Source organism: Delphinapterus leucas, chromosome 14, assembly GCF_059928025.1.
Source record: "Delphinapterus leucas isolate spDelLeu-1000000601 "Yukka" chromosome 14, BTC_Dleu_Yukka2, whole genome shotgun sequence".
Taxonomy (NCBI): domain Eukaryota; kingdom Metazoa; phylum Chordata; class Mammalia; order Artiodactyla; family Monodontidae; genus Delphinapterus; species Delphinapterus leucas.
The window spans coordinates 12076985-12095665 of NC_143142.1; the positions used below are offsets into that span (position 1 = coordinate 12076985).

The following is an 18681-nucleotide window of genomic DNA, read 5'->3' on the forward strand; positions in this document are numbered from 1 at the left end:
CCCATCCCAGGCAGCCTCCGTCCAAATCGCTGCATTGCCCACTGCAGCAGCCAGGGAGCCATCTGGCCTGGCCGCTGGTGAGGTGGGCAGGTCTGCGAGGCTCAGGGCGCTGCAGACGGGCGGCCAGCACCACACGCTCCCGGCTGCCACAGCTGCTGCCCAGAGCAGAGGTCCGAGTCGGGAGAGCCAGCCGGCCCCCGCCTCAGCCATTGTCGTAGACCTGCCCGTCCTGACAGGCCGTGGATGGCCTTAAGGAGAAGGCTGTGCCCCTGTCATTTGAATGCAGAGTGGGACGCGCTATCCCCTCAAACGTGGGGCTTCTGGTTCCGAGGAGGGGTACGGAGGACTTCATCCTGGTGTGGTCAGCTCTCCTGCACGGAAAGGACCAAAACTCCACTGTTAGGGACATTCAGTTTTTCCTCGAATCAGCTGAATCTGGGCAGCCTTGGTAGGGGAGGTGTTGCTGGCCCTAGGGTGTCTCTGCAAATGGATTATTGCCTGGGCAGCAGCAGCACCGTGGCAGCACACGGCTGAGACTGCAAAGCACAGCCTAGCGGCCACAGATAAAACTCCCAGGACTGTGGTTCCCCTGGAGAATCTGATGACAGAGCCATACTTCCTCCCAGAAAATGCCCTTATGCACAATTTCACATATGGTTGTGTGGGTTTCTTGGATCCTGGGCTAGGAGCCCCTCTAATAGTGGTTCTGGGAAAAACTATTCAACATGTCAGGTGAGATTTCCGGGGTGGGGGGAAGCTGGTAAAGTGGTATGCCAGGGGACTGTCACCACGCACCTTGCCAGGGTGACAAGTAATTTCAGCAATAAATACATTTAAAAAATTTAATACTAGAACCAACATGGACATGTTATAAAGCAGAAAACAAAGTCATACAGTGTTTTAAGACAGGGCAGAGATTTCTGGTGTTTGGCCCTCTGGCTCCCCCAGCGGCGTATCTGAGTCTCTTCTGTCTTTAGGGGAGACATGGGGCCCGAGTTTGAAAAGCAGAAGAGATACAGAAGAAAAGGAGATGCTAAGTCAACTAAGAATTCAGAACTTGCAAAGAAGCTCCCACAAAATAGCCAACGGAGACAAAGGTAAGATGGGGTGAGCAGATGGGGGTGGACATGGGCCAAGGTTTTTTTAAGCCACTGGTAAATGTTGGTTCCTAAAGGAACTTTGATCCTTTCCCCATCAGGCTACTTCTTCCAGAATGTAAGGTTTAAAGCAAAAAACACTGAACTTGGTGTGCTTGGAGATTATTTGGGTCCAATAAACCTCCTTCACAAAACCCAGGTGGTTTCCGTGAATGGGAGATGTTATCAACAGGCTGGGAGGAAAAAGCCCATGCTTGTAACATTTACACTGGACCAGCAGTTGGCAGTGAATGAAAGTAGTTTAAAACTGTTTTTACTTTCAGTAAAATTTTCTGGGTCGAATTTCTTTTGAACTCTTCCATTACCCTTAATTCCTGCAAAGCTAGGAGGGAGAATGTATCTGCAAAATGAACTGTGAAATGAGACTGGAAGGGGCTGCTTCTTAAAAGGAAAAATAAACTTTCCGCAGTGGTCCAGTTGCATTAAGACTGTGAGAGGTGAAAACCGTATAAAGCGAGGTCACTAGGGGGTCAGAGCACCACAAGGCAGCGAGCGTAAATAAAGTATGTACTTCATTTGCCCACTGCACATTGGTTTCGTTTATGAAGTAACTGGGTTTTCTGAAAGGAAGCAGAAAACCCTCCTGACACAGCTGCTTTCCCGGGAAGGCAGCCTGAAGGAAAGCAGTGCTCTCGGGACTGAGGGGATGGTTCCCAGTCGTGGCTATGTGGCTCTGTCTAGTTGGATGTGGATTTTTTTTATGACTGAGGATCTTAATTTGAAAAACCTTCCAAAACCCTCACGACTCAAAAAGTTGTAGGACTCCGCGTAGTGGTGCATTTCCCAACCGCGCACGCTTGTGAACAACAGGAAAGCTTCACTTTGCTCTTGGATCGGTGGGAAGTGATCCCCATGCTGAAAATACTCGGTTTGATAGTCCCTTGTGCCTTTTCTTTTCCTTTATCAAGAGTTGTATATTTTGTCTTTCCAAAAACCTGCTTTCCGCTTTATGATCTTCACTATTTGTTGGTTTTCTAGTTCATTAAAGTGTATTTTTATCCTTTTTTAACTCCTTTAAAGAAGGATTTAACTCCCTCTTTCTACTTTGTTTTTCTGTCTTATTTTCTATAAAGTCATGACGCCTCCCCGCCTTTTCGGGCCTCATCCCCTGGGTCTTGGTGTTCAGTGCTTCCACTATTATCACCCTGGTCTGGAGAGCTTCTATTTTCCATTTTTCTTTCCCTGTTTAAAACCAAGTTAATTCAGGAGTGCCTGGGGCTTCCAGGTGTATGTTTTTGTTTAGCTTTTTGTTGATTTCTAATCGTACCACATCGGGACTGGGGGCACTGGCTTGGACCTGTCTGGTATTGCTCTTTGTGTAATCTGAGATCTTCCTTGTGGCCTTCATACATGGTCATTTTTTATGCATGTTTTGTGGGTATTTGAAAAGGGACAGAATCCTACATCCATCATGTCACGCTTATAAATTAAGTAAATCCTCCGCATCACCCAGCATGGATTTTGTTGCTCTGAGTAGTTCTGTCAGTTCTCTGCTTTGCTGTTCTGAAGGTACAGTAGACGGCGGCTGCTGCTCACAACAGTCTAAATCGTGAGTAACGCAAGGCTTTGTCCTCCTAATCCTTGGAAACGGAAGCTAGTTATCACACGGAAGCGACCTCTCGTGCTGCCCCTTGTTAGCTCGGTGGTTGAACATAATGGTCCCTCCGCGTTCTCCCCTTCTCAGGCTCTACCCCATCACCTTCCACCCCACGCGGAGGATGGGTGTTTACGGTACGTAGAAAGTGTCTACTTTGTATCGTGCATTGCAGACACAATAGTCAGCAAAACAGTTACTAATGAAGTAGTTGTATAAATATATAATTATAACCATGTTAAAATCTACCAGGGAAAAGCGTTCTCTCCCAGGTTGGGTGGTGGTGTCAGAGAAGACGACCCAGAGATGAATTCTTGGTCTCAGATCCAAGGGCTCAGAGACTAGCATGTCCAAAGGCCCCCAAAGAAGCAAGGGTTTGGAGACTGGAAAGAGGATGAGCAGGGGTGCAGAAGGGCCTTATCTCAGACTGTGTGTAGTGTACAGAATGATGTGGGGAGGTCCCAGCTTGGGCCCGGGCGACACTCCTGAGACAGGTGGGGAGCAGATGCAGGGCTGCGGTGGAGGAGCGTGGGGGAAGGAGGTATAAATCCAAGCCATCAGTGTGTGGTACTGAAAGCCATGAGAGAGACAAAGTGAGAGTGAGAAGGAGTAAGATGAAACGAGCCCTGACAAACGCAGCTGGAGAAAAATGAATTGGCAAAGGAGAAAAGCAAAGGCAGTAGAGGAAGATGTGGGGGGGGGGTCACATAAGCGCGCCCTGCAGTTGCTTTTTTCCCCCAACACTCAAAACCTCGTGAGGTGCTCCTCTGTAGTTCTAAAATACACAGAATTGGTTCTTCCCATGTTTCTCCCAGCTCCCAAGTGAGACAATTCTCTAAATGTCGTCACAGGGAAAAGCAAGCGCCAGGTCATAGTTGTAACCCGGTATGGTGTCACAGGACGAACGGCAGATGGGCACAGTGCTCTGAAAGGCCAGCCGGTCCACTGCAAACTCGTAGGCCTGGATCAGCCCCCGGTGTCTAGAGAAAGCACAGAGACAGCGGCAGGGTCAGTCCTGGTCCCCAGCCCCCCAATGACTTCTGTCTTTGCAGCAGGCACGTGCTGGAGACAGGAGAGCGAGTCATTGTGACACATGTCTGCTTCGGCCCCACAGTGTGTTATGGACGCTCCAGATCCCGGGACTAGAGACAAACAGGTGAGCAGACAAGTTTGATGGAGGGAACTGAGTGCTGGGAGGCATCTGGCTGAACAGGGAGGCAGAAAGGGTCAGCCTCAGGGAAGGCCTCACACGAGGCTGCTTGGAAGCCAGGCCAGTAGAATCAGAAAGGGTCCCGGGATTCCCTGGTGGCACAGCGGTTGAGAGCCCGCCTGCCGATGCAGGGGACACAGGTTCGTGCCCCGGTCCGCTTTGCCTCTGTCACTGGTATTCAATACCACAGGTCCCTAAGCCTTTTTGTCTTGGGCTCTTGGCACGTGTGGCCTCCTTCCTGCTCCCATCCCACCCCCCTGTAGCGTCCTGCTGAAGTGCCTGAAACGCACTCAGCACGTGTTGTTGGCTAATACCACCCTGCCCGCATGTACATGTATGCTCCTGACTTCTATAAAAAGAGCGGCTAAGCCTGAGGGGACCATCCTGTACGGACCAATGTGGCCTGGGATGTTCTATTAATAAAATCAAGCTAAGAGTGTCTCGTCTGAACTCCTACAAACCTGGACCAACCCAGCCACAGCACTGACCTCCGGTGGGTGACGAAGTTGTCCAGGTCGGCGTTGCGCACCACCCTCTCGTAGGGCACGTGGGCCGTGATGAGGCTGTGGCAGTTGAAGGAGATGTGCCGCACGGGGTGTCTGGAACAGATGGGAGAGAACGCTCGTCAAGATTAAGTCCACTGGAACTCAGCACATCCCACCTTTGCTGCTCTGGTCTCGGAAGTCTGGAGCTGCAAGGGACTCTAGAACCACCTAAGTCCAGCTTTTTCTTTTACAGAGGAGGAAACCGGGCCCCCAGAGGGGCAGTGTCTGCCTCAGTTCCCAAAGCTAGCTGGAGGAGGCCCCACGCCAAGCCTACTCTGTAAACACGTCTCAACGTCCCTGTGCTCAGTGGCTGACGCCCTAACACCTTGGTGCGTTGGGACACAGAGGACAAACGACCTGAGACAATTCGGACACACACAGTGGAGAACAGCGCCATTTCTGCCCCCCGGCTGGCCCTGGGCGAGTCACTCCAGCTCTCTGAGCCAGGTTCCCCAGCGGCAGGCTGTGTTGAGTGGTGCCCTGTTACAAAGGCCCGCCAGTCCTAAAGTCAGAGGGCTACAAATGATATGTGTACTCTGGGTTGTGAAAGCCATTCAGAAAGTTTTGGAACAAAATGGCTTGAAACCTATGTAGCAAAGGCTTTTGTTCATTCTAAAAACTTTTTTCCAGCGGAGCACTGAGCCAGGAGACACAGGATAAGAAAGATGTCTAATGCAAGCAGATGCCTGCCATCAGAGGGATTCCCAACTGTTAAGAAGGTGAGCTCCATTCCCACAAAAAATAACCAGTGTTTCTAGAGCACAGAATTCAGCACTTGGCGGCATGAACAGGAGACCGCTGCAGAAGGGCGGAGGGAGGCACGGAGGGCTGAGGGGGAGTCCCTTCAGGCTGAGCCACGGCTGTGCCAGAGGCAGGGACAGGCATCTTGGCCACAGCAGAGGACTCTCTCAAGAGGAGTGCCTGAGTCCAGGGTTTGCGGCACCAACTGGAGAAAGTGTGGCTGGAGGACTTCGCTCAGGGCCCAGTGAGGCAGGAGGGATGGAAAACAAAGCCGCGAGGAGGACAGGGAAGGGAGAGCGGGCTGGGGAGGGCAGGAGACGGAGCAACAGCAGGACCAGAGCTTGAGAGGGAATCAGGCCCAGCAGCAGCAAGCTGTGTCGCGAGGACGCGAGTGAGTACGAGAACCCCGGGCGGGAGCCGGATGAGGCAGCAGCCTTGCTTTGGTGGCCTTCTCCGGGACAAGCCACTAAGCACTGGTGAGAACCGCATGTGCACTTACAAATGAGCTAGGAAGGCTGGGACGGGACGACAGTTCTGGGCACGACCTCGCTTAGCCTGGCTTCCCCTGAATGACCCATCCGAGGGAGTGCAGCTTTTCAGGGAGAGAGAAATGAGATCTGCTGGAGTGCAGGCCTCGTGAACTAAACGGAGCTGCTGGCGGCAGTCCCTGGGGGCCTGGATTGCCGAGGAGGCTGTCCTGGAGGCCAGGTCGAGTCAGCTCTTTAAAACCGAAGGGTGTCCTTAAAAGGCAGACAGTTCTGGGCCTCCCAAGCGTGAGAGTTGCCTTTTGGCACCACCTGGTGGCAACTCAGTGCATCACCACAGCAGGCAGGGAGGGACAGAGCCAACCAAGAAGCGTGGAGGCCACCATGGTCTGAGAAAGATGCAGGCCCAAGCACCGGTTATGGCCACCTTCCAAGGAAGAAAGCAGTTCCTCTTTTGACCTCATACTTAAGCTAGACTTGTGAGCAGTCTTCATTTTGTCACTCTCTGCAGTTAGTGGGGACACGTCTCATCCCAGGGGAGCTCGGTGCCCGTCTCGCACAGGCACGGGGGCTGGATGGATGTGGGCAACAGGGGAGAGCCTCGGGTCCGCTCCAGCCGGCCCCTGCCCCAGGCAAGGCCGCCTCTGCTTTAAAGGTCAGACGCCAGCGCGCTACGTTTAACCGGCTGGGCCACCTTAGTATTCATTTACCTACATCCATACAGCCCTCTGCTGCCCTTGGGAGAACAGCTCTTGAATTTTAGAGCTAAAGGTTAAAGTTACAAATTCCTCCTTAGTTGAAGCCTGAATACTTTCAGTCTGAAGCGCCCTTGTAAACAGTAAGGAAGATCAAGACTTCCTGGAGTGGAGGGGAGGGGGGTGGGCCTGGGCCCGCCCCACCTGGGGGCGGATGGGCTGCCTGCAGTGCCCCCGCCCGCCGTCTGGCCTGCCCCACTGTGGTCTCTACCTGAGCTGGGAGCTGTGGCAGTCTGAACAGTGACCAGCGCCATTTCTGAGCCCATTTCGCAGCAGCTGACTTGCAGGGTTCCAGTGAGGACCACGTGGTAACGTGTGGACAGCACTCGCACAGTACCTGGCTCAGTGGCTGACTGATGCCATCATTGCTGCTACTGTGGTTACTGAAAGCACCTGAGGACCCACCTTACCTGGAGTGCACCTCCCACAGCTTCTGGTTCATCCGATAATCCCACACGGAGACCAGGCCCTCCTCGCCCCCGCTGACAATCTTCCAGTCGTCCATCTGGACTGAAGAGACTCCGAGCTGGTGGGCAGAGATGGACAGGGCGATCGTGTCAGTGCGGAGGTCGTGGATCCTCACCCTGCAGGGCCAGAGACGAGCGCAGAGATTAGCATTAGAGCCTGAAATGACGAATTCCTCCTCAGCCATCCTGGTCTGTGTACAGCAACCCTATGAAAACAGAGTATGAAACCCCTCAGTTACGAACATCTAAATACTGATACTAAACTTTCACCACCTCCTTAGTGTACTCTCAGAGGAGGCCAAGAGGCACTAGAAATGAACTAGTTTAGAGCACTCCCCACCGTTCAAAGCATGGAATAAGGAGGACTCAGAACAGATACACTAGCTGCTCACTTCAGGGGAGACGCCTGCCCTGGGCACAAGCCCATTGCGATGGAGGCTGACCTGAGTGCCATGGGGACGTCGGCCTGAGAAGGCTGTCCAGAGGGTAAGTATACTGCCCAGCATGGCAGTTTTGCTGTTCATATAAAAGTCTGTTAAGAGCAAGTTGTAAAACAGCTACATTTGTCTGAAACCTGAACCCTTACCTGGTTGGGAATATAACACTTTTCGGGTAATTTAACTCAACTTTTAAGTTCATCACCATCTTGTTGAAATTTGGAAAGGCGATGCATCTACAGTTGACTAAGCATAACAGAATCGTGATAAGAGTATGTGGACACTTGGCAGTCACTTATCTAAAGTCTTGAGATAATTACTTACCTTGTAATAATCTGAATTTCTTTAAGAACATCTTTAAAAACTACTTTCTATACAAGTATATGCTGAATTTCCACATAAGGATAAATTAGATGAGACAGAAATCTCTTATCCACTAGAAGTACCAACAGTTCCTGAAATAAGCCACAAGAGCTAAAACTGAATGTGGCAACATTTCAGTACAGGTGAAATTAACAGCCCCTATGCTGCAAGTCACAAAGGAAAAGACAGTCGCTGCCCTGAAAAGATGCCACTAGCTAGCTAGCAGGGGAGCTGGACAAACATGTCTGACACAAATAATGCGGGGAGAAGGGATCATCTCAAACACGTTCTAGGTCCTAAACTCTTACAGGTACATGAGCACGCACAGACACAAGTATCTTTGCGTGAGGGGAAATTATTTGAACTGGAAATTCTATACCTAGCTCACCTACCAAGTTTGAGGGCATAATGAAGACTTTTTTTTTTTTTTTAAACATAAAAGGACTCAATGTGAGCTACCCATGGATACTCTCTGAAAGAAAGTGATGTAGAAGGGCCATGAGGAGCCGAACCACGCCACGGAGGGATGTATGAAACAAACACTGAATGTTAGCAGACAGCTTAGAAAGCCCTATTGTGTCAGCTGGGAGGGCAGACGCACACAGGACAAACCCACCTCTGAAGAGCCTCAAGTCACAAAGCAAAACTCAATATAGGGACTTCCCTGGTGGCACAGTGGTTAAGACTCTACTCAGGGAACTAGATCCCACATGCATGCCGCAACTAAGGCGCCTGCCTGCCACAACTAAGACGCAGCACAACCAAATAAATAAATTAAATAAATAATTTTAAAAAGCAGGTTTGAAAAAGAACCAAATAGTACTTTAAAAAAAAAAGATTTAAAAAAAACCCTCAATATATGCTACACACGAAAGGCACATTTGCATGTGACAAGGAAGAGGTGACAATTTTAATACCTGAAAAGGTAGATTTCAGAGCAAAAAGCATTAGCCTGAGAGTACTTCAAAATGATGAGAAGGATACAGTTTACTAAATGTTTGATAAAACTTGCCAGGAAAGAAACAAAAAACCCCACATGATACCCGAAACTAATATAAAACTGCAAATCAACTATATTTCAATTAAAAAACCACACATGGACCTAATTTCTGTAGGTTGATTTTCCCCCCTTTTTAGTAATTCAGTTTCTTTCATCATTATAATCTATTTGGGTTTTCTATTTCTTGAGTTCATTTTTTGAATCTCCATATTTGAAGACCTAGATGAATAAATGACATTGTAGGAAAATAAGAATTATCAAAACTAACCCCCAGGAGACAGAAAATCCAAATAGATCAAGGAACACAGAGCAAGCTGGGAAAGCTGTCGAGGAGCAAGCTGTCCCTGCAAAACAAGAACAAGCAAAATGGGTCCAACCTGGAAGGAACAGACTGCCCCCCGCATTCCCCAAACCCCGGGCTACATCTACTGTTCCACAGCACAGCAAAGGGAGGAAAGCTCTGACTCTTTACATGGAGCCAGCGTTGTTATTACGCAAAACCTGACACCACAAGCATGACAGAGACGACAGATCTGCACCAGTGCTAAGACCTGAATAAAATATCAACTAACAGAACTCACAGCAACACGTTAACCAGCAAGTGGACTCTGTCTAGAATGTCCATTCCTGTGGTCCACCATGCCTCTCTGACAACAAGAAACCCATAGAGAGGGTCACTTCCGTGGACACTGAAGAGAGATTTGATGACATAGAACACTTATTCCTAATGAAAAGTCTTTAAAAAATAGTAATCTACTTTTACCAATGTTATTTCACATTGTTTTAAAAAAATTAGATACAATTAGATAAAAGAAGAAAAGAGAAGTGGACAAATTTATCATTAGGGTTGACAATCCAAGGTAATTCAGAATCAAATGTATTTTAATATGTCAAAATCAATAACTATCCTTTGTACAACCACTAGTTTTAAAAATGTAATTGAAGAAAAGATCCCACTTAAATTCGCAATTATAAGCAAAATACCCTGTAACAACTTTCTCAACCTGGAGCTCTACCATATGCATTACACCAACATTAATAACAGAGGGCTCAGAGAGTTAAAACAAATATTCAGGATAGGAAGGCCTTTCTAAACATTACAAAAAAAAAAAAAAAGTCAAGGCAAATGGTAAACTGGGAAAAATGTTTGCACCAGAGGACTAATTTCTTATAAAAAATTCCTTCAAATTTATAGTAAAGATTGATAACCCAGGATTAAACTTTAATAAAGTTTAAGAAAAGAAAAAATAGTTCACAGGAAAAGAAATACTAATGGCTTTTAAACACTGTAAGATGTTCAAGTTCACTGGTAATGAGAGTGCACTAAAACTACAATGCAGTAATACCACTCAACCTGCCTACCCAGCAAAGGTAAAGTCTGGTAGTACTTCCACGCTGGTGAGCCCTGGATAGAGAGGTACTTCTGTACGGCTGATGTGAGCACAAGCCCAAAGAAAGTGACTTGGCAATATCCAACAAAATAAAAAATATACTTCGACTTAGCAGTTCTGCTTCTAGGGTTTTATATAGGCTATATCTAACATACATGTACATCCACATATATACATACAAGGCCATCAGCCACAGTACTTTTTCAGTAGCGAAGATGAGGCTTCTGTTTCAGGCACCCTGTTGACCCTCCCACTGAAAATCACTTCATACTGCTGGATAAGACGTTAACTACATCCTTTTAAGTGCACTGCTGAGCTCACAGAGTAAGCGACCTCCCTAGGGCCCATGCAGAAAACCAGGTTGGAGAGCTCGAGTTGCAATTTTGGTTGCCTCTATGCATGTGCGGTGGGGGTGAGGCTACTGGCAGGTGCCAGTCTCAGGAAGCAACAGGACTGGCTCTTACTGTACCACGGGGGCAAGGCTGTAAGACTGGGGTCCACTCAAAGGGGAGTATTGAGACCTTGCTTTATAAAAAAGCAGTATAGAACTTCTAGACACGAAAACATAATCCCTGCAATTAAACTCATTAGATAGGCTAGAAGCAGATTAGACAAAGCATTTGTAAATTAGAAAATAAATCTGAAGTTACCTAGAATGGAGCACAAAGAGAGAAACAGATAAAAAATGTGAATGAAGCGTTAAGAGACAGGAAGGGTGGTTCCAGCTTACGCCCAAAAGAAATCCCAGAAGGAAAATAATCTAGTGTGTGGCAAAGAAGCGATATTCAAAGTGTTAATGGCCGATGTTTTTCCAAAATGAAAGATAGGCGTACTCACCCTCATGAGCTCTAATCAGAATAAATGAAAAGAAATATACGTATTACAGAGTATCATAATAAAGTGGGGGAACCGCAAAAGACACAAGGGGTCCCAAAAGCAACCTGAGACAAAAAGACTTCTGATAATCAGACCAACAGGAAAAATGAGAAACAGTATTTACACTGTCATGAATTTGAGTGGCTCAACGGGGAAGGCACGTAACCTAGCTCCATCAGCAGATGCCAGGTAAAGCCGTGACGGTACATCCGGTACAGTGGAGACCTGCACGGGCATCAGAGAATGAGGCAGAGCTACACATACTGAGGACAGCCGTCGCCCGAACAGTCACACTCACACACCGAGCGCACCAGGCCCAGCTGCATGACGGCAGCTGGGGGGGCGGGGGAGGGAGGCGCGCATCTGTGCGCAGGCACCCTCTAGAGAACCCCTCAGCACAGCCTCCGCTGAGGAAAGAGAAGCTCCCAGGAGACAACTTCTCCCTATATATACTTTTTTGTGCTTTTGAATTCAAAAGGTTACCTGCTTAAGTTAAAAAAATTTAAAGATAAAATTCTGGAAGGACATACTGGAGCTGGTAACAACAGTTACCTTGGGGAAGAGTCGCAATGGAAGAATGAGGGGAATAAATGCGGCTTTTACTTTTTATTCTAGATGCTGCCATGTTGTTTAAGGAACAAGAACTCGTTCACGACTGGGAGGGGCACCCAGAGGCCTTCACAAGTACTGGTCACACTGTTTCTTAAGTGGGTGGGTGGGTGGGTGGGTGGCGGGAATGCTCAGGTGTTCCGTTCCTTAAATTGTACACAGCGTACCTTGTATACACTCCCACGTGGATGTTTTGTTTCAAATAAAACAGGGTTTTAGAAATCTATAGTCTTATGACACGGGGGTGAGTGAGGTCCATGGCTTCTTCCCTGCTGGCGGCGAGGCTGACTGAGAGCTCCCTTAGTACAGCAGGCCAGTCAACAGAGGGGAGGCCAGGCCCCCCACCCCGCCTCCCCTCTTCCCAGGGAGGGGTCTGTGACCAGAGAGATGCGGAGCGAGCAGGAAACACACAGAAGACAAAGAGCTCCAGAGCTCCCGCAGTCAGCATTTGCAGACACTAATCTTTAGGCATTTGTGGGTTAGAGAAGGGAGAAAAGGTAAAGTTGCTATGAAAGGAACTCTGCCTGGAGGCTACAGCTGCACTGCTTACTAATGGGAACTTGAAAAGGAAAGGGGAGGGGGGAGAAATTTTTAGCTTGAGTACTTTTCAGTGCGTATTTGGTTAATAAGGGTCTATTTTGCTCTAGTGATTTTCATAAAGAGCTCCTCTGTTGAATATTTATACTCCATAATTTACAGTTTGGCTGTTAAGGAGACAAAGGCAAACACAAATTTGGTCCAGAAGTTCAAAGTTTGCCATCTGTTTTCCTATTGTATTTAGATACCGGCATGGATGGCTCCAAACAAAATACACAAATACACCAAAAGATACAGCATTAGTGTATTTTATCACTAAGGAAAACAAAAATGGGCCAAAAAACAGACTGGAACTTCTCCCCACAGGGAAAAAGGAGAAGCACTTAGAAGACATCTCCTCAAAAAGGCACTGCTCTGGTTTGTGGCTGACAGAAAGAGATAGCACACAGCGCGGGGTGCGAAGTCCACGCGAACCCTTCGAGTTCACATCATGAAATGCATCTCTGCTTCACACACCTGACGGCGCGGCCCCAGCGTGCACAGCAGCGTTCCCTAGCAGAGCCCATACCCTCAGCGCTCAAATCAAATTCCTGACGTGGGGAAACAGGTAGCACAGCAAATGGGCACAAACATGCCAAGATAACTGATTCCAGGGACAAAAAGAAGCCAATGGTAGACACTGTGAATCCCTATCCAGCGTGTGTTTCATCAACTTTGCCCGTTGAAAAGAAAAAAATAATTGGTCTGAAAGCTGTAATTGTATTATGTTTAATATTCATGGTTGGGTTTGGAGGGCTGTTCCAACACTCCCTCTCTCCAGCCCCTCTCTAATGAAAATCACACCATAGGAGTCAGCTCAAGCCCGCCAATTAAAACAAAAGACACCGGAACCTTCCAAAGACTCCAACAGAGGAGCATCCATCTGATGGGCAGGAAAACGTGCTGGAACTGAGAGGGAGGCACGCTCTGGCTGGTCCTGTGCTAAGAGCTTTGAATAACTTATTACAACACTTGCAGATGGAGCAAATGTAACATTTACGCCCCACTCACTCTCCCTAACGGCCAGCAGCAGCACCAGAAGCCACCACAACTCTGCATTTGTCAAGGCGAGAAGCTCCGACACTCTCTAATTAGGGGTCACAACTCAGAGCTTGCTTCCCATTGGTTTGGATAAAATAGTCCCATAAAATAATAAGGCAAACTGTATTTGATGGCAAAGATGAAGCCTGTTCAGACTCTGGCTCAGCAGTTTCATTAAGAAGGACCTGACCTTCAGCTATATTTCTATCCAGAAAGTAAAGGGAACAAGCAAGACGGCATTAAAACAGTCTCTCTTCTTTTAAATGACCAAATTAATCAAGAAAACTCATTTTTTTAAAGAAATCAATAACATGATTGTTTTGTCTCATCGAACCTATATTAAAGAGGATTTTTAAAAACAACGTTATATGCCCAAATTAGTAGCTATAACATATATATAGCACCAATGATGGCCTTTGGTGAATGATTCATTTTTAATAGCAACTAGAAAGACATGTATTTTCAGGTAGAACTGCCCAGTTTAATCCAAGTAGGCTATGGTTAGAGCTTTATGTATTGTAAAGCTGTATCTCTAAAGTTTAGAGTTCTTTGTTTATTGCCCATAAAGAGTAATAAGCCCCTTGGACCGATCACTCGACCTTTCTGGACCTGTTTCCTTAGCTGGGCCAGCTATTAGATGGTCTTAAAGAGCTCTGCTAGACCGAAAATTCTGCAACCCTTACAAGCCAGCCCATAACACCGCCAGTGGACAAAAATGATGTATGGAAACATAAAAACATTTAGCTTACTTTAATAAATCCTTTTAAATTTCAATCAGGTGAGTGTACCTAGAATAAGCTCTCTATTTTATGGTCAACTGATTTTCAACGGTGGTGCCAAGACCATTCAATGGGGAAAAAATAGTCTTTTCAACAGATGATGCTAGGACAATGGATATCTACATGCAAAAAAGAATGAGGTTGGACTCCCACCTCACACCGTATACAAAAATTAACTCCAAATGCATCACAGACCTCAGTGTAGGAGCCAAAACCATAAAAATTCTTTTAAGTAAACATAGGAGTAAATCTTTGTGACTTTGGGCTAGGAAATGGCTTCTTCAATATGATACCAATAGCACAAATGACAAAGAAAAACTGGATAAATGGAATTTCATCAAAATTAAAAACTTCTGTGCTTCAAAGGACATTATCAAGTGTGAAAAGACAACCCATAGAACGGGGAGAAATATTTACAAGTCATATCTGATAAGAGGTTGGTATCCAGACTATATAAAGAACTCTTGCAACTCAATAAATAAAAAGACAACCTAATTAAAAAATGGGCCAAGGATTATGAATAGACATTTATCCAAAGAGGCCAAAAAGCACATGGAAGGATGTTCGACAACATCATACCTTTAGGACAGCTATAATCAGAGACCATAGCAAGTACTGGTAAGGATGTGGAGAAACTGGAACCCCCATACACTGCTGGTGGGAATTGTAAGATGGTACAGTCACTTTGGAAAAGGGTCTAGCAGTTCCTCAAACAGTTAAACATAGGGTTACATAAGCCAGCAATGCCACTCCTAGGTATATATCCAAGAGAACTGAAAACATATGTCTACACAAAAATCTGTAGTTGAATGGTAACAGCAGCATTATTCATAATAACCAAAAAATGGAAACAACCCAAATGTTAACTGATGAATGAATAAGTAAATGTGGTATACTCATACTAAAAAGGAATTAAGTGGTGATTCAAGCTACAACACAGGTTTATCTTGGAAACATTATGCTAAGTGGAAGAAGCCAGTCACAAAAAGTCACACGTTCTCTGGTTCCATTAAATGAAGTATCTAAAACAGATCCATAGAGGCAGGAAGTGATTAGTGGTTGCCTAGAGCTAGAGAAGTTGGGGGGACATGGAGAGTGACTGCTAATGGGCACAAGGTTTCTATTTGGGATAATGAAAATGTTCTAAACCTGACTTGGTGATGACTGCACAACCTTGTGAACTTTACACTGGATTGTATAATTTAAATTAGTGAATTGTAGGTATGTGAATTCTATCTCAATAAAGCTAAAAATTTTTTAAATCAATTTAAGATTACAGGAGGAAAAGCAGTGGGATTTGTTGGCTCGGTGCACATTGCTTTGGCAGCCCACTAACAACCTGATGTATGCCCTTACCACCAACTCTTCTTTTTGGCCCCGCCGTGCCGCCTGAGGGATCTTAGCTCCCCGACCAGGGATTGAACCTGGGCCATGGCAGTGAAAGCGCAGAGTCCTAACCACTGGACCGCCAGGGAAGTCCCACCCTTATCACCAACTCTTGTTTTGATTCTCCCCAGCAGAGCATTCTCTGGTCTAGATCCCTGATTTCATTCGTTAGAAATGAGCAGATCCCAGATGAGAAGACTGAGAGCAACAGAATGGGAAGGGACCCCCTTTAATACAGCCCTCTACTGCCAACTAAACAGTTTATTTAAATTATTTAAAGAGAGTAGGAGTTCTGCATCTGACCTAAAGTAAGCCCACTACTGCCTCTGTCTTCTGCTGCTACAACCCAAACCTCTGGACAAAACACAAAAAGCAAACACCTGAGGACCCTGGGGAGTTGACTCACTACAGTGGATTGTGGGGGAAGTGGCCACGGAGGAAGGGGCCGTGGGGAAAGGAGTTTCTCTCTCACAGCCTCACCCCGAGTGTGAGCTCCTGTAGCACAGCTGTGTGGTAGCTAAAACGCTAAAAGAAACACCCTCTTTCTGAAGAACCAAGGAGAGAAGCCCCTGAGTCCAAAGAACGTGGGTGTGGCATTTTTGGGGATTCCCCCATCTCTTTTCTGTCTGGTTTTGCCCCAAGGCAGTCCCTATTCACAGAGCTGCATGGTGGTAGGGATGCCAGCAGGTGAAACCCTGAGAGAAACCCCATCTTCTCGTCAGAGGCCCAGGGGACAAGGGCCCTGAAAGCTAGGAATCACAGGGATGAAGAGAGGGAGGAACTGGAGACGGGGAGCCCGTGATACCGCGTGTGACCCCGCGCGTGGCCCAGGCGCAGACCCAAAGCAGTACAGCAAAGGCTCAGGTAAGATTTCAACCACTGCCAGCTCAGACTAACCTCTGGGTGGCACATGTGCAGGGCAGTCAGAGAAGCACAGCCAAGGTTTTGGAAATTGAACTGACACTGGAATCACCACCCACGGAAGGCAAGACACAACTTGCAGTCTGAACCTAACCAGGGGGACTGCCTGTTTAAAACAAAAACAAAACTCAACATCCTCCAGAGGATTATGTAACAGGATCGAAAGTGGACACAAAATGTCCAGGATACATCCAAAATTACTTGACATACTCCCACCCCAAAAGCCCCAGGAAAATGTGACCCATTCTCAAGGGAAAATGTCAACCCTAAAATAACCCAGACTTTTGGAATCCTCAGTGACTTTAAAGCAGCTATTGTAACTATATTCCATGAGGTTAAGGTACAATGATAAGAATGAATGAAATTCTGAGCAGAGAAACAGAAACAATGGAAATTTTGAACCAAAAAAGTATAAAATCTGAAATAAAAAATTCACTAGATGGGTTCAACAGCAGAATGGAGGTGACAGAGGAAACAGTTCATGAACCCAAAGTTAAATCAGTAGATATTTGCAACTTGAAGAATGTAAGGCTTAGGAAAGAAAATGAATAGAGCTTCAGTGACCTGTGGGATAATATCAAAAAGTCTGTTCTTCACATCACTGAAGTCCCAGAGGAGAGGGGAAAGGGATCAGTGTGGAAAAAAATATCTGAAGAAATAATGGCCAAAAACATCCCAAATTTGGTGGAAGACATAAATTTACAGATTCTAAATGTTCAGTGAACCCCAAAGGTTAAACTAAAGAAACAAAACAAAAAAACTCACAGTGGTCTATTTCCTGCAGACTTTATCTTGGTAACCCATTCAAGTTTCTCATAACTGTTCTAATTCCTAAGATTTATTTTTGCCTTCATTGAACAAATACAGACTTTTATTTAATTGAAAACACCATCCAATTCAAGAAGCACCATTACTTTATGTAATATTTTAACATGCTGCCATTTGTAAGATGTTATTATAAAAGACACATCTTGATTTTCATAGATGTGAAAATGTAAAGAAAAAAAAGTGCATCTTAGAATAAATGCAAAACATACAGAGTTAAGCCCTCTCTGAGCACTAGACAGACACTGTGGTAAGACACAAGCATCCTGTCCTAACACCAGATGCACACCGCTCCCTCCTCTAATGTTACTTACCACTCTTTCTTCTTGGCTTAGCAGGAAAGGACAAAATATGCATTAAAAAAACCTCATTGATCTGTAGTGTTAAAACTCTTGTGCAGAGCCCCACCTATATAACCCCACTTTATAACCCTTCCCTCCCAGCGAGGGAAAAGTACAATCCAACCATAACTCAGTTCCCACCCTGATCATTCTCTTAATCTTTATCAGACTCTACTTAACCTCTAGTGACAAGCTAGGTGAGCTGTTTCATTTTTAATTTCAGCTTATACCCACCCCCCCAAAAAAACCAACTCCTTAGAAAATTCCACCCATGTTATTAGCAAAGTTACTCAAGCTGATTTCCTTACTTTAAAGAAACATTATTTTTGTTTTAACCTTGGACAGTTTTATGTACCTTTCGAGTCCATTTCATTCTCAAGTTATTTATAAAGTACTAAGAGAATGCAATAGAAGTTCAGTTTTTAAATAAAAATGGAGGTTCCAAGGTTTTTAAACTGCATCTGTCACGAAGTGATAGCCACCTAGCTCTCTTCATAGTATTTGCCCCCTCCGTCCCACTTCTGAAATAAAACATAAGCTGTACCAGCCTGGGTGTGCATCTCTGATGAGTTCCTACTCATAGCTATTAAGTCTCTGGGAAAAACCCCACAAGACATACCTCTATCACTTAAAAGTCTAGAGTCCTTATTCCTTCCTTTTTCCAGATGTATAGTGCTTTTAAGCCCCATGTTTGAAATTCATATTGCTAACACTGTTAATGTGATCCATAAAGAACAATCTTATATATGATGGCAAGCCTCTGCAGTACCAGTAGTGGTCAAATAGCTGGCACACAGATCTAGAAGTGGCCCTGATTAAATGCCATTTTGGATAGCCCCCTCCCCAACTCCAAGTCCCAATCTATTCTTTTCATCCAAAAAGACAAAGGGTGTAAAAAAAAACCCCACAAAAAACGTAACTTTGGTTTACTAGGTTTACTAATAAAATGGATTTTAACATGGTCAGATTTGGCCTTCAAAATGACCAGAGAGCCCTTTTACACTGCGCATTTGGCTTCTCCTCTGGCAACGAGGAGCATGGTCAGGCAGCCCTGCTCCAGAGGAAAACATCAGCTTTACCGAGTATGTACAGGCCTCCTCACTGACAGCAGGATGTGCAGCTGACAATGGTCATGACAATCTGGCTGTAACTGTGCTTCTGGAGCTAATGAGGCTACGTTAT

The 18681-nt window shown here is 45.9% G+C and overlaps 2 protein-coding genes across 9 annotated transcripts in view; one reads left to right on the forward strand and one right to left on the reverse strand.

Annotated features, from left to right (window-relative positions):
• Window positions 1-18681, forward strand: part of LOC149747556 (uncharacterized) — a 32696-nt gene that overhangs the window by 3974 nt on the left and 10041 nt on the right. Inside the window, exons 4-8 of one of the 8 annotated variants that reach the window (XR_016387499.1) lie at window positions 978-1097; window positions 2842-2888; window positions 3866-3907; window positions 5137-5225; window positions 6529-7025. Coding sequence is in view for 5 of the 8 variants with exons in the window: in XM_089894510.1 (XP_089750636.1) it covers window positions 978-1097; window positions 2842-2888; window positions 3804-3907; window positions 5137-5179 (314 nt within the window). In the remaining 3 variants the exon portion in view is untranslated. Of the gene's footprint in view, window positions 1-977; window positions 1098-2841; window positions 2889-3803; window positions 3908-5136; window positions 7026-18681 lie in introns of those variants that run through there. The other 7 variants (XR_016387500.1, XM_089894510.1, XM_089894511.1 and 4 more) reach the window with 7 other exon arrangements.
• FBXW8 (F-box and WD repeat domain containing 8) overlaps window positions 829-18681 on the reverse strand; it is a 114146-nt gene continuing 96293 nt past the window's right edge. The window contains exons 9-11 of the mRNA XM_022597934.3: window positions 6898-7071; window positions 4450-4560; window positions 829-3731 (exon numbers count right to left, since the gene is read on the reverse strand). Coding sequence (XP_022453642.1) covers window positions 3587-3731; window positions 4450-4560; window positions 6898-7071 — 430 coding nt within the window. The 3' untranslated portion in view covers window positions 829-3586. The remainder of the gene's footprint in view (window positions 3732-4449; window positions 4561-6897; window positions 7072-18681) is intronic.